Below are 13,318 nucleotides of genomic sequence, written 5' to 3'. Positions count from 1 at the left end.
GCTGTCTTCTTGTTGATTATAGTAAGATGTGGAAGGAGGTAGATAAATTGAGGGAAGAACTGTTACATATAAAGAAACCAGGACTTGATGATTTGGGAAATTCGTGGCCTATTCAAAGCAACAGCCACTAAAACTAAGAGATTCACTGTCAGGACGGCCTTCTCTAGAGAGAGTGATGAAGATATGGCTGTATAACCTGCTAATACTTCAGAAACATCAAAGGTCTGAGTATCAAGTCACACGAAAGGCTCTTTGAAGAGATTAAGGGTGTGAATCATAGATCCTCTCAGCTATTTCAGAAAAAGCCAAAAATAGAGACAGGATTTTTCAGGAAACATACGTGAGGAGCCTCCTGTCTAAATGAGTGAATCCCCATGACATACGTAAGAGACCCACAAGTTTCTTGACAATGTTATAGCAGCAGAAAACCACCATTTTTAAGAGACAGCTTTAGAGAACATAAAAGAGGAAACAAACTGATAAGCTGATACTCACCTGCAAACGTGTGCTACCTTTCGTGAAAAAGTAAAGATGACTGAGACAGTCGTAAGCCCAGAGAACCGAGCAGTGAGCTGAAGATTACTCCCAGGCCTTGAAACTTAAAGGACGGTGCCTGGCTGGTTTTGCAAATTGATTGGTGCTGATGGCTCCTTTTTTCATCTCAATTTCTGCTTTTTGAACAGGAATGTGTATAACTGTTACTGTATGCCTGTCAGGCCATCATACGTGGGAGCAGATAACTTGTTCTCTAGGTTCGCAAGTGCACAGATGGAGGAGAATTATGCCCCGGAAATCACACCCAGATCCTCTCCCAAATTTAGATGGCTTTAATGTGAGATTTGAGACTTTTGAGTTGGTGAGACTCAGATAAGATTTTGGATTTGGAGTTGATGCTGCAATAATGGGTTGTGACTTTTGAGCACCTGTGAGTGATGTCAATTTATTTGTGATGGATCTGAATCTTGAACGCAGGGGTGGAGCGGGCATGGGGGCCACTGTAGTAGGCAAGAAGACTAATGTTCCATGTAGAATGTTAATGTCCTGATCTCCAAACCTGTATGTAACCTTAAATGGTCAAAGAGATTTTGCAGATGTAATTAAGGTTACTGTGGATTTCAAGACAAGGAGATAAGCCCAGATTATCCAGTGGGCCTAATTTAATCATGAGTCCTGCAGAGAGCCCCTCCAGGCTGGCGTCAGAGAGATGTGATAACAGACAGGTCGTAGAGATGAAGCAGTGCTGGGTTTTTAATCATGAGTCCTGCAGAGAGGCCCTCTAGGCTGGCGCCAGAGAGATGTGATAACAGACGGGTCGTAGAGATGAAACAGTGCTGGTTTTTAAGGTGGAAGAAGGAGGCCACAAGCCAAGGAATGTGGATGTCCTCTAGAAGGTAGAATGATAAGGAAATGATTCTCCTCTGCAACCCTGCCAACAAACTGATCTTAAAAGCACCATGCAACCTGTTTGGACTCCTAACCTATAGAATTGTTAAGATAATAAATTTGTGCTATTTTAAGCTACATTTTGTAACTTGTTATGGTGGCGATGGAAAACTAACCAGAAGTGATAACTAAGGATGAAGTGGTGTCTGGGAAGAAGGAAAAACTTCTGGCTTCAGAAATGCAAACATTTATGCTGGTAATTCTTTTGATCTAGTCTGTCTGACAGAATATACATTCCTGTATTTCTATACTAGTCTTGTTCTGGAGAAGACATTCTAGGTTGAGCACATAGAAGAGTGTTTAGTGTGTATAGTGAGTTTCCTAGAAAAATGTGTTGAATGGATAAATGAATGTGATCAAGGCAAGCTTTGGGAGCGACTGTAATTACTTGATTTTGAAATGTTGTTGCTGTTTACCATATCTTCTTAAGAATTGCTGACCTTTAGGCTGGGCGCAGTGGCTCGCGCCTGTAATCCCAGCACTTTGGGAGGCTGAGGTGGGTGGATCACTTGAGGTCAGGAGTTTGAGACCAGCCTGACCAACAAGGAGAAACCCTGTCTCTACTAAAAATACAAAAATTAGCCAGGCGTGGTGGCACTTACCTGTAATCCCAGCTACTCGGGAGGCTGAGGCAGGACAATGTCTTGAACCTGGGAGGCGGAGGTTGCGGTGAGCGGAGATCGTGCCATTGCACTCCAGCCTGGGCAACAAGAGCAAAACTCCATCTCAAAAAAAAGAATTTCTGACCATTATGTGTTTCTATTTAAGTTCACAACAGTCACAATTCTGTAAAATACAAGGCAAAACTTTAGTTTCTGATGCTAGTAGTATATCTAAACTAGTAATATATCTATAGTAAATTTACTAGTAAGTAAAAAGGATGTGTAAAATCTTAATAGGATAAATAATTATTGTATGATCAAACAATTTCAAAATCAAAATAGACACTTTTCAGTATTTATTACAGATTTTCAACTTATTTGATAAAAAGATTTCTTAGTGGCTGTTGGTCAGTGCTGCATCAAGAAACTAGTGCAAATTTTACCAAATGCGTTTATCAGAAAGGGATTTTGTCCATTTTTTTTCTGCAAACAAATGTTGTTACATTAACACTAAGCATGTAACAAACTGATTTGCCTACAAATCCAAAAACTATCAACATAAGCCAGTCCTTCAACTAAAAACTCAAACATACTTATCTCAAGGTCTATTCCTGATCCAAATTTGTCTATATTTGGGTTGGAAGACAGAATAACAATAAAACCAAAATTTATCTGTAAAAATAATCATCTTTTTTTTAATGCTGGAGGTATTGTCCTTACTAATACGACACATCATCTATGCCCACATGCTACTGCATGGACAGGAACAGTATTATTTAGTTGCTGGAGTAACACAGTGTTAAGAATATCTGCTTCTAGCAGTGTCAGGTTTTCATCTGTTAGCTCTTTATTCGAAAATGAAGTCACAAGAATAAAGAGCTGCAGATTCAGGACGAGACTGTACAGTAAAGTTCCGCGTTCCGGGCATCCAGGATCCGGTGTGTACTATTGAATCTTTGTATCAGACAACTCCCATCCACTAGCCTGAGTTGAATTTTTGTTGTTGGCACTGAATCATCCGTAAGAACAACTGCGTTAAGTATTGATCTATCCTCCTCAGGTGTAAGGCTTTCAAGTTTTTCTTCTTCTCCACTAAAAGCCTTGAACCTCAATCTAGGTTTTATGTATTCTTGATCCTGATGATCCTCCATATCCAAATTCACTTGGCCGCCATGAACAAGGCACTGAAGCTCCAGGGGAATCTCTCTCTCTCTTTTTTTTTTTTTTTTTTTTTGAGACGGAGTCTTGCTCCATCGCCCAGGCTGGAGTGCAGTGGCCGGATCTCAACTCACTGCAAGCTCTGCCTCCCGGGTTCACGCCCTTCTCCTGCGTCAGCCTCCTGAGTAGCTGGGATTACAGGCACCCGCCACCACGCCCGGCTAATTTTTTGTATTTTTAGTAGAGACGGGGTTTCACCATGTTAGCCAGGATGGTCTTGATCTCCTGACCTTGTGATCCGCCCGCCTCAGCCTCCCAAAGTGCTGGGATTACAGACTTGAGCCAGTGTGCCCAGCCTCTCTCCTCTCAGCAGACTCCAGAAATTGAGCATTTGTTGATTCATTGTAGGATCTCAATTCTCCATCATCTAAACTGAAACCATTGCTCCACAGTTTAAGCAAAATCTGAATATCTTGCAGCTGATTTTCTCCATAGATATATTCAGACTGCTTACAAAAGGAATTACCCAGTCTGTATCCTCCACCTGGGAATGACGATGTGGTGGTGTCCGTGGGCTCTTGAAGACTGCAGCATTAGGTCTATCAGACTTGGAAGATCTGCACTCCACTTCATTTTCATACAGTTCTGCCAAGGCCAATTTATTTATTGATATGTCATCCCTTTGGCTGTTTTCAAGTGTCTTTTCAAGTTCTTCACATTCGTATTAAGTTCTGCAAATCCTGCGTGCTCGGAGGTCGCAGCCCAGAAGACCTCGTCTCCCACGCACCGAGCTCAGGCCTGCTGCCCTTCGCCACCTTCCACTGGCTCTATTTGTCTTTCTTTTTTAATTTTTTTCGAGAGGGAGTCTTTTTCTGTCACCCAGGCTGAAGTGCAGTGGCACCATCTCTGCTCATTGCAACCTCCGCCTCCAAGGTTCAGGTGATTCTCCTGCTTCAGCCTCCTGAGCAGCTGGAATTACAGGCACATGCCACCATACCTAGCGAATTTTTGTATTTTTAGTAGAGACGGGGTTTCACCGTGTTGACCAGGATGATCTCGAACCCCTGACCTCAGGTGATCTACCCACCTAGGCCTCCCAAAGTGCTAGGATTACAGGCGTGAGCGCCTGGCCCAGAAATTTATTTTTAGAAGTTTAATAATTTGTTTTATTATTGCTTATTGAGTGATTTAGTAAATATTCTCCCAAGATTAGCTTGAAATACAAATTTTAAAATGTGTATTTTAAATGTGTATTTCTGAAAATGATATTCCAGAAATATGTATACATTCATATGGAAAGATGTTAATTATAATCTTAGTTACAGACTCTCTTAGAACGTGTAGGAAAAACTCATTTTGTTTCCATGTGTACACACAAGGATCTGGGTGGATTTATAGCAGGGTGTTGACTGATGGTTTCTGGGTAGATGAGAGGAAATGTGGCTAACATTATTTTGCCTTGTTTTGTTTTAATAATATTTTTTTTAAAAGTTTCTCGACTAAAGAGAAAATAAGCAAATACTACCTTCTCAAATTATTTCAAAAGTTCATGTTTTTCATAGCTTTTTTCTTACTCTTTTTTCCATATGACGGTTGTGTATTCTTAGCAAATAAAACTCCACAAAGGCAAGAAAAAAAGTTAACACTCTTATCAGGTATATGGTAAGGATTTTAAATATCTCAGAGATAAGGTGTCTATTATCATTTTCTAATACAGCTCCCCTTTTCAACAGGATAATCTTTTTCAGAGTGGTTTTTTTTTTTTGAGTCCGAGTCTCACTCTGTCGCCCAGCTGGAGTGCAGTGTTGTGATCTCGGCTCACTGCAACCTCAACCTCTCAAGTTCAAGCGATTCTTCCGCCTCAGCCTCCTGAGTAGCTGGGATTACAGACGCCTGCCACCACACCCGGCTCATTTTTCTATTTTTAGTAGAGGTGGATTTCACCACGTTGGCCAGTCTGGTCTCGAACTCCAGACCTCAAGTGATCCACCCACCTCAGCCTCCCAAACTGCTGGGATTACAGGCGTGAGCCACAATGTCCGGCCATATTTCAGAGTGATTTTTAAGTGGAAATTTGCTCGAACACTAATGACAGACAGCATACTTAGTTACATGTCTTAATTGGTCTCCTTTAACTTATATTATTACCATTTTTTTCATTTTTCCAATAATATTAAATATTTATTAAGTAATATTTTCCAATAATGTTAAGTAATATTTGTTGGAGACTCCGTTTGGGATCCTGCTCTTGCTGGGATGAATGCAGTGTGTCCCCACTTTGTCATGGCGTGTGACTGATAAACATCATGAATGTTTTCATAAAATCATAATACTTCTGAGCTGGAAGGACCTTAGAACAGATGTATTACTGCCCCTTCATTTTCTTATGCAAACATTGCTTTTAGCCTACATGACATTGGAAAGATAGCTGGGCTGAATGATCTAATAGATTCTTTCTAGCTTAAGATTTCCTGCTTCTAGGTAAATTTCACATGCTCTTTCATGCTTTCACTGTTTTTTCAATGATGTACCCTTATTGCCATCTGGATATCTCAAAATGCATTACATTAAAATAAGAATGGAGTTCAGTTGTTGTTGTTTTTTTAATCACTACTCCATAATTCCTATGGTGTACTCAGAAAGTGCCGATATGGAACAATGCATTTGATGTTTTGGACTGAGTGCAGGAAATTACTCAACCGATCAAATATGAGATTTTTTTTATTGGATTTTGGAAGACCTCATCTCTTAAAAAAAATGTTTATGCTAGCTGATTACACAATTATGGCTAGAATGTTTATCCTGTCACAAACATGCAGTATACAACATAGAACTAATTTAAATGCTCATGCATTCTTCACAAAGTTCATCTTTTTAAAATCTAATATTGTAGAGGAAGAGTTTTTAATTTTTATTTATTTTTATTGTTTTGGGATAGGATCTCACTTTGTCACACAGGCTGGAGTGTAGTGGTGTGCTCTTGGCTCACTGCAGCCTCGAACTTCTGGACTCTATCAATTCTCCTACCTCACCCTCATGAGTAGCTGGGACTACAGCCACCACGCCCAACTTTTCATAGAGACAAGGTCTCACCACATTGCCCAGTCTGCTCTCAAACTCCTAGGCTGAAGCAGTCTGCCTCCCTTGGCCTCCCAAAGTGCTGGGATTACAGGCATGAGCCACCATGCCTGGCCTAAAAGTCTTTAAGATACATTTTTTATATTTATTTTTGAGGTGTTAACAACACATTTTTTTGTATTTCAAGAAAAGTGACTTGAGTCTACAAATTTTAAACGTGTTAAGTAGGCCAGGTGCAGTGGCACAGGCCTGTAATCCCAACACTTTGGGATGCTGAGAAGGGTGGATCACTTGAGGTCAGGAGTTCAAGACCAGCCTGGCCAACATTGTGAAACCTCATCTCTACTAAAAATACGAAAATTTGCCAGGCATGGTGGCGGGCACCTGTAATCCCAGCTACTCAGGGTGCTGAGGCAGGAGAACCACTTCCACCCAGGAGGTGGAGGTTGCAGTGAGCCGAGATTGTGGTGCTACACTCCAGCCTGAGCAACAGAGCAAGACCCTGTCTCAAAAAAAAAAAAAAAAAAAAAACAGTATTAGCAGTAATAGCAATAGTAATATAGAATATTGTGGCATATTAATATGATATGTAGCAGAGGGGGAGCAGGTTCAACTTGTGCATGAAAACAACTTATATCTTCATCTTTTGGGGTAGGTCTCACAGCCACGGGGGAGGAGGCACTTTCCTAGCTTGGTAACAGCGCAGATTGACACCTTTGGGAGCCGTGTCTCGGTGTTCTTATCAAATGGCTGGTTGTCTGAGGCAGCATTTTGTGGTATTAGCACAGAGATTTGCTAAACTGTGTGTTGATCTTCAGTGTATCGCTTTTTTTTTTTTAAAGAAATGTTTTGAATAAGTAATTGCTTACTGTTCTGTGTTTTTCCCCTATTCCTTTTTAGGCTTCTCTACAGTTTAGCCTTTAATGCCAGGTTTCTGAGACATCTTTGGTTTCTAATATCTTCCATGTCAACACGGATGATCACAGGGTATGTATTATACAGATTTATAAATTGAGCTCACAGGCACAGGAAGTAGCAGCCTAATCAGAAATGCTGCCAGAACCTGTTTTTAAGTCCTGCTTATACTGGACTTATTTCATATTAGAAGGAAAGTTCCAGATGGTCTCAGTTGCACAAAAAGAAAAATCAGTGTCTAATCTTAACAGTTACTTATCTGTATATATCATTGAGAGTATGGTTTTATCTGAAGGTAAGTTTGCTTTGAATATCCTAGCCATTTTTAAAATGGTAGACATTTGGAAATTACTTTGCTCCATATGATTTTACTATTCTTTTCACAGTGAAAATACAGATTTGAAGTAAATTTAAGACTGCTGCAAACGTTAGAACAGTGTAGACATTTTTAAACATTTGTTAAAATAATTAGATTTTTCTTATTTGAATCGTGTAATTTAAAAAATAGCATCTTTGACATACATATTTTAATTGAGTGTGTAATAGGTAGGAATTTCATACTTAAAATCTTTCATGGTAAACTGACTTAGCCTAGTACTCTGTTGTTGAATTTTTCCTCTGCCAGGAGTCTCAGCCGGCCGGGTGCGGTGGCTCACGCCTGTAATTCCAGCACTTTGGGAGGCCGAGGCTAGTGGATCACCTGAGGTCAGGAGTTCAAAACCAGCCTGGCCAACATGGTGAAACCCCATCTCTACTAAAAATACAAAAATTAGTCGGGCATGGTGGCACGTGCCTGTAATCCCAGCTACTCAGGAGGCTGATGCAGGAGAATCATTTGAACCTGGAAGGCGGAGGTTGCAGTGAGTCGAGATTGTGCCACTGCAGTCCAGCCTGGGTGAGAACAAGACTTCCTCTCAAAAAAAAAGAAGTCTAAGCCAGTCCCCCTGTACTGTAATCGGAAAAGATGAAGTGTGTAATTCAGTTAATTGGAGACTAAACTTACAAGATGCCACCTGCATGTCATGCTCTTGAGAGTGGTGATAGTAGCAGTCACCGTTACTGACTCCATGCTATGAACCAGTTCATTTGGTGGTGGGAAGACACATCTCAGTTGTAGGACAAGAGTGCAGGAAGTGGTCTTGGTTTCTTTTTAGGAACAAGAAGTTAGAAGAAAGAATTTTTGGTGGATTCGGGTGGTATATCTAAAATATAAACACATGCTCATCTACAATCTGACTTGCTGTGTTCAGTCATAATAAAAACTCTTGTTGAGATTTCTGGATTTTGAGCTTTTTCATGCAATATGTAGAGCAAAAGATATTCGTATGTTATTCAGCCAGGCACAGTCAGCCCCTTTATGATGGAACTGGTGTTCAAATCATCTGGGCAACACAGTTCATACTAATGAAAGGGGAATGTCAGTTTCTCAATATTATTACTTAAAATTTTTCATTTTTTAAATTGCATCTTGAGTGAGGAACGGGGAGTTTTAATGCTGCCACTGTGACTGGTGAAACTCCTAAAGGTTGAATTTATCTTGCATCAACAATGGGTGGCTAAAGCACTCCTAGAAATGCTTTCTAGACGAAAGACTCCTAGAATGATTTACTGTCTTGAGAAATCTTTTCTTTCATTTCCAAACAAATACAGGATGTTAGGTATGTTTTGTTGGGTTTTTTGGTGCATTTCAGCCACTTCTGACTATGCCAACCTTGGTTTTCATTAGTGACAGGTTTGTTTCGGGCAGAAGGAGATTGAGAATCATTAGGACAGGAAATTATCGTTTACCCATAAGTGCCCCAGCTTAGCAACAGAGACACTGTCATAGTTCTGCCTGATAATTGCTTATTTGTTTATGGCATTTGTCTCTTGCTAAGGAAATGGAGTCATGGTGTGTGAAAGAAAAGTGGGATATTGTTAATTATATTAAATTATTAATACTATTTTATGATAGGGTAGTTTTATAAATCTTATTAAAAGACAGTTTGAGAATTTGAATGTCTTTTTACTTGTTTAATTTATTAGAATGAAGTCCCCCAAGAAACTGACAGTGTATTAATACGTTCTCAATACAGATGCTCCTTGAGGTACAATGGGGCTGTGTCCTGATAAACCCATTGTAAGTTGAAAATATCATCAGTTGAAATGCATTCAAGACACCTAGCCTACTGAGGTCTCACGGCTTAGCCTAGCCTACCTAAAACGTGCTCAAAACACCTGCATTAGCCTACAGCTAGGCAAAATCATCAAACACTGGGCCAATTTTATAATAAAGTGTTGAATGTCTCATGTAATTTATTGAATATTGTACTGAAAGTGAAAAAACAGAATGGTTTATGGATACTCGAAGTACGGTTTCTACTGAATGGGAATCGCTTTTGACCATCTTGAAGTTGCAGAATCCTAAATTGAACCGTTATAAGTCAGGCACCATCTGTATATGTCTCATATTTCCTACTGGGAATAAAGTTTAAAATGAAATGACTAATTTTCTGAAACTGGCACTCAATTCAAGTCAAAAATAGTTTCACAGTAAGGCCTGCATTGCTAGGACTTTCAGCTTTAGTGGGCAGAAGTACCATCAGGGGAGCGTGTTAAAATGCATATTCTCGTGAGACGAGATTGTGCCATTGCACTCCAGCCTGGGTAACAAGAGGGAAACTTTGTCTCAAAAAAAAAAAAAAAAAAAAAAATCGGATTCTCTGATCCTGCCCTAAGACTTGGGTTAGAAACTCTGGAGACTGTGACCTCACAGGCTCATCAGGTGATTGAGGTGCAGATGGTTTGGGGGCCAACCGAGACGCACTGTTCTTCACCCCAGTCTAGCAGACCACATGTAAACAATCTCCAGATGGATAGTGAATTTTGGCACATCAGACATTTTGCAAATAACATCTTCATTCGTGTACCTGATTTTCAGTACTTGCTGTTGTAATCAGCCCGTTTAGTTTCCTTCTTCTTGAAGATGAGGGAACCCATAGCCAGCTGGTCCTTTTTCCATTAGGCATCCCTTGGCTATGACATAGCAGAGATGCTTTGCCCAGAAGTCTTCAGTGTGGGCAGTAGGTGCCAATGTTGGCTGTTTGATAAATAATCTCAAAACAGTCTACAGTAGTATTCTGAAACCTGTTAAAGCAAGAATCTGTTCTTAAGACTAAAAGCTCTTTGCAAGGGTAGGGGACACAGAACGAGGAGGAGGAGTGGTTCCCACAGGCACGCAATGTGAAAACCCTTGTTCTCAAGATCTAGACAGAGGTTAGGGATTGCCTGGGGTCTCATCGATGGCCAGGAATTCACCTCGCTCCCCTGAGTTATGTGTGAATCAATGTCTTTTCCATCACAGTAAGTTACAGACTTTTTATTTGCACGTAAGTCCTTGAGATTGACCTGTTTTCAGAGGAATATTTGAGTCAGTGTTTATAGCAGAAAGAGTGGTCAGCAGAGAACCAAGAGACTTGTGTCTCGTTCATGCCCTGTCTGCAGGACAGCATTGGCACGTATCCTTCTTGCCAATCCCACTTTTTGTGTCATCTTGGCTTCCGCAATGAGGTAGGACAATTGTGCTTTGTCCCTACAACGTTTAAATTTTGGATGGATGGCATTCATTCATTAATTGATGAATCCATTCAGCATAGTGCTAAATGCAGAGTGTCACAACTGCAAATAGGAATCATGTATGCTCCGGTTGTATAGCATGTGGACATAGTGTATCTTCTCTGTGGGAATAGTTTCGGGTGCACATACGGGTTCCTGTTCTCAAAGCAGTTGATGATGGCAGTGCCCTCCCCTGAACCATGTACCATGGAGACTCAAAAGCTCCAGGTGGCTCAGCCAAGCTCCTTATGGCCCTGCTAATTGTAACAAGTGGTCTTACCTTCTGCTCTGCTTTCATATGTGATTTGTAGATCCTGACTCCTGGTTTCTTCTCATCTACTATATACCTGTAGTTCTGTGGAAATGGATATTTGGGGAGATAAGAGAGTGATCTTGCTCACAATGTCTGTTAACCTGTGATTGATTTGACTTGGTAGGGGGGACCATGGACATTATAGAAAGAGCTTGCAGTTGATTCTGTGTTAGCTAAATGTTCAATAAGACAAGGAACCAGACTTAAAAACGAGAGAAAAGGAAGACGTTCTAGGTGAAATAAGTCAATTTAATATATCGTAGCTCTTTTTTATTTGTTTGTTTATATTTTTGGAGATGGAGTCTTACCCTGTTTCCCAGGCTGGAATGCAATGGCATGATCTCAGCTCACTGCAACCTCCACCTCCCAGGTTCAAGTGATTCCCCTGCCTCAGCCTCCCAAGTAGTTGGGATTACAGGCACACGCCACTACACCCAGCTAATTTTTTGTGTCTTTAGTAGAGATGGGGTTTCACCATGTTGGCCAGGCTGGTCTTGAACTCCTGACCTTGTGATCCACCCACATCGGCCTCCCAAAGGGCTGGGATTACAGGTGTGAGCCACCACACTTGGCCTTTTTTTTTTTTTTCTTAACATTTTAAACTTTTTTTGAAACAGAATCTGGCTCTGTTGCCCAGGCTGGAGTGCAGTGGCACAATCTCAGCTCATGGCATCCTCCGCCTCCTGGTCTCAAGCCATTCTCCTGCCTCAGCCTTCGAAGTAACTGGGACTGTGGGCACATATCATTACACCTGGCTAATTAATTTATCATATCATAGCTCTTAATGGGTGACAGAGGCTGCTGAGTAAAGACCACCTTAGCTGCTGTGAAAGCAGGAGCAGGATGGGAGCTGATGAATAAAGCAAACAGTGGGAGCAAGGCCACTGTAGAGAACTGAAAACTTTGTTTCCTAAGGTTACAGTTTGGCTTCAATATTGAATAGCTTTCAGCCTTACCAAAAATAAGTCACTGGATAAATTTTTCTTGAGAGCAGAATGATTTGCCTTTATTAAATATGTTGAGTAGACGGGAAGGGGGATGGTTTCCTCATAAAAGTAAAGTACATGTGTGTCTTGAATAGCGGCCTTATTAGAACTCTTCTTAGGGCCTTAGCCTGGGAACGACTGGCTCACTCTTAGTAACCTCATTATCCGGTTGATGTAGGTAGCAGGAACCTTGGTGAAGATTAATGGGGTGGTGTGCTATTTTATGTATTAATCTATGCTGTTTATTAACCTGTATTGCCATGGTGACTTTACCTTGCCTTTAAATAGTTTAATTCCTAATGCAAATGTTACTTTCCCTGATTATATTTGTTTGGTGTTATGTTTTAATTAGTTCCCAAACTAAGACTAATTATAAAGTGACTGGTTTTTTTCTTCTTTTCTTTAATTCAAGGTCTATGGTACCATTGCTTCAGGTGATATCCAGGGGTTCTCCTATGTCTTTTGAAGATTCTAGTCGAATCATCCCACTCTTTTACCTTTTTAGCTCCTTATTTAGTCATTCACTAATTTCCATACATGATAACGAATTCTTCGGTGATCCCATAGAAGGTAAGGATTTTGAGAAACCAGTTTGCTGCTGGCCACATGGCCCATCAGTTTTCATAGACAGTAGAAAAGTTTTAAACTTTTTAAGTCTTTCAGTGTGTGTTAAAAGATGGAAAAAGAAATGATAGAAAATTGGATTGTATTTTTTAGTTGTAGGTCAAAGACAATCATCAATGATGCCTTTTACTTTAGAAGAGCTGATAATGTTGTCTCGATGCCTTCGAGATGCATGCCTGGGGATCATCAAGTTGGCTTATCCAGAAACCAAACCAGAAGTTCGAGAAGAATATATTACAGCATTTCAGAGTATTGGAGTTACTACTAGCTCTGAAATGCAGCAATGCATACAGATGGAACAGAAACGATGGATTCAGTTATTTAAGGTATAGAGTATATGTATTTTTTTTGTTTGCTGACATTGAAAAATATACGCATTTTTGTCTTGACCATTGCAGAGGAATAAAAATGCAGGTTTGTTTCAGACATGTTTTAATTTGCAAGACTTTTTTTTTTTTTTTTTTTTTTAAATATATACATGGACTTGATGTGTCTCCCAGGCTGGAGTGCAGTGACACCATCATACCCCACTGCAGCCTTGAACTCCTGGGATCAAGCAATCCTCTCACCTCAGCCTCCTGAGGAGCTCGGGCTACTGGCATGTG

The 13,318-nt window shown here is 40.4% G+C and overlaps 1 protein-coding gene across 1 annotated transcript in view; it reads left to right on the top strand.

The window, feature by feature from the left end:
- UBE3C (ubiquitin protein ligase E3C) overlaps positions 1–13,318 on the top strand; it is a 139,430-nt gene that overhangs the window by 61,866 nt on the left and 64,246 nt on the right. Inside the window, exons 11-13 of the mRNA XM_033193885.1 lie at positions 7,182–7,268; positions 12,502–12,659; positions 12,807–13,039. Coding sequence (XP_033049776.1) covers positions 7,182–7,268; positions 12,502–12,659; positions 12,807–13,039 — 478 coding nt within the window. The remainder of the gene's footprint in view (positions 1–7,181; positions 7,269–12,501; positions 12,660–12,806; positions 13,040–13,318) is intronic.

The sequence above is a fragment of the Trachypithecus francoisi genome, unplaced genomic scaffold (genome assembly GCF_009764315.1).
Source record: "Trachypithecus francoisi isolate TF-2019V2 unplaced genomic scaffold, Tfra_2.0 Lachesis_group4, whole genome shotgun sequence".
Lineage (NCBI taxonomy): Eukaryota > Metazoa > Chordata > Mammalia > Primates > Cercopithecidae > Trachypithecus > Trachypithecus francoisi.
Note: the sequence above shows the minus strand (reverse complement) of the source record. Positions and strands in the feature narration are given on the sequence as shown.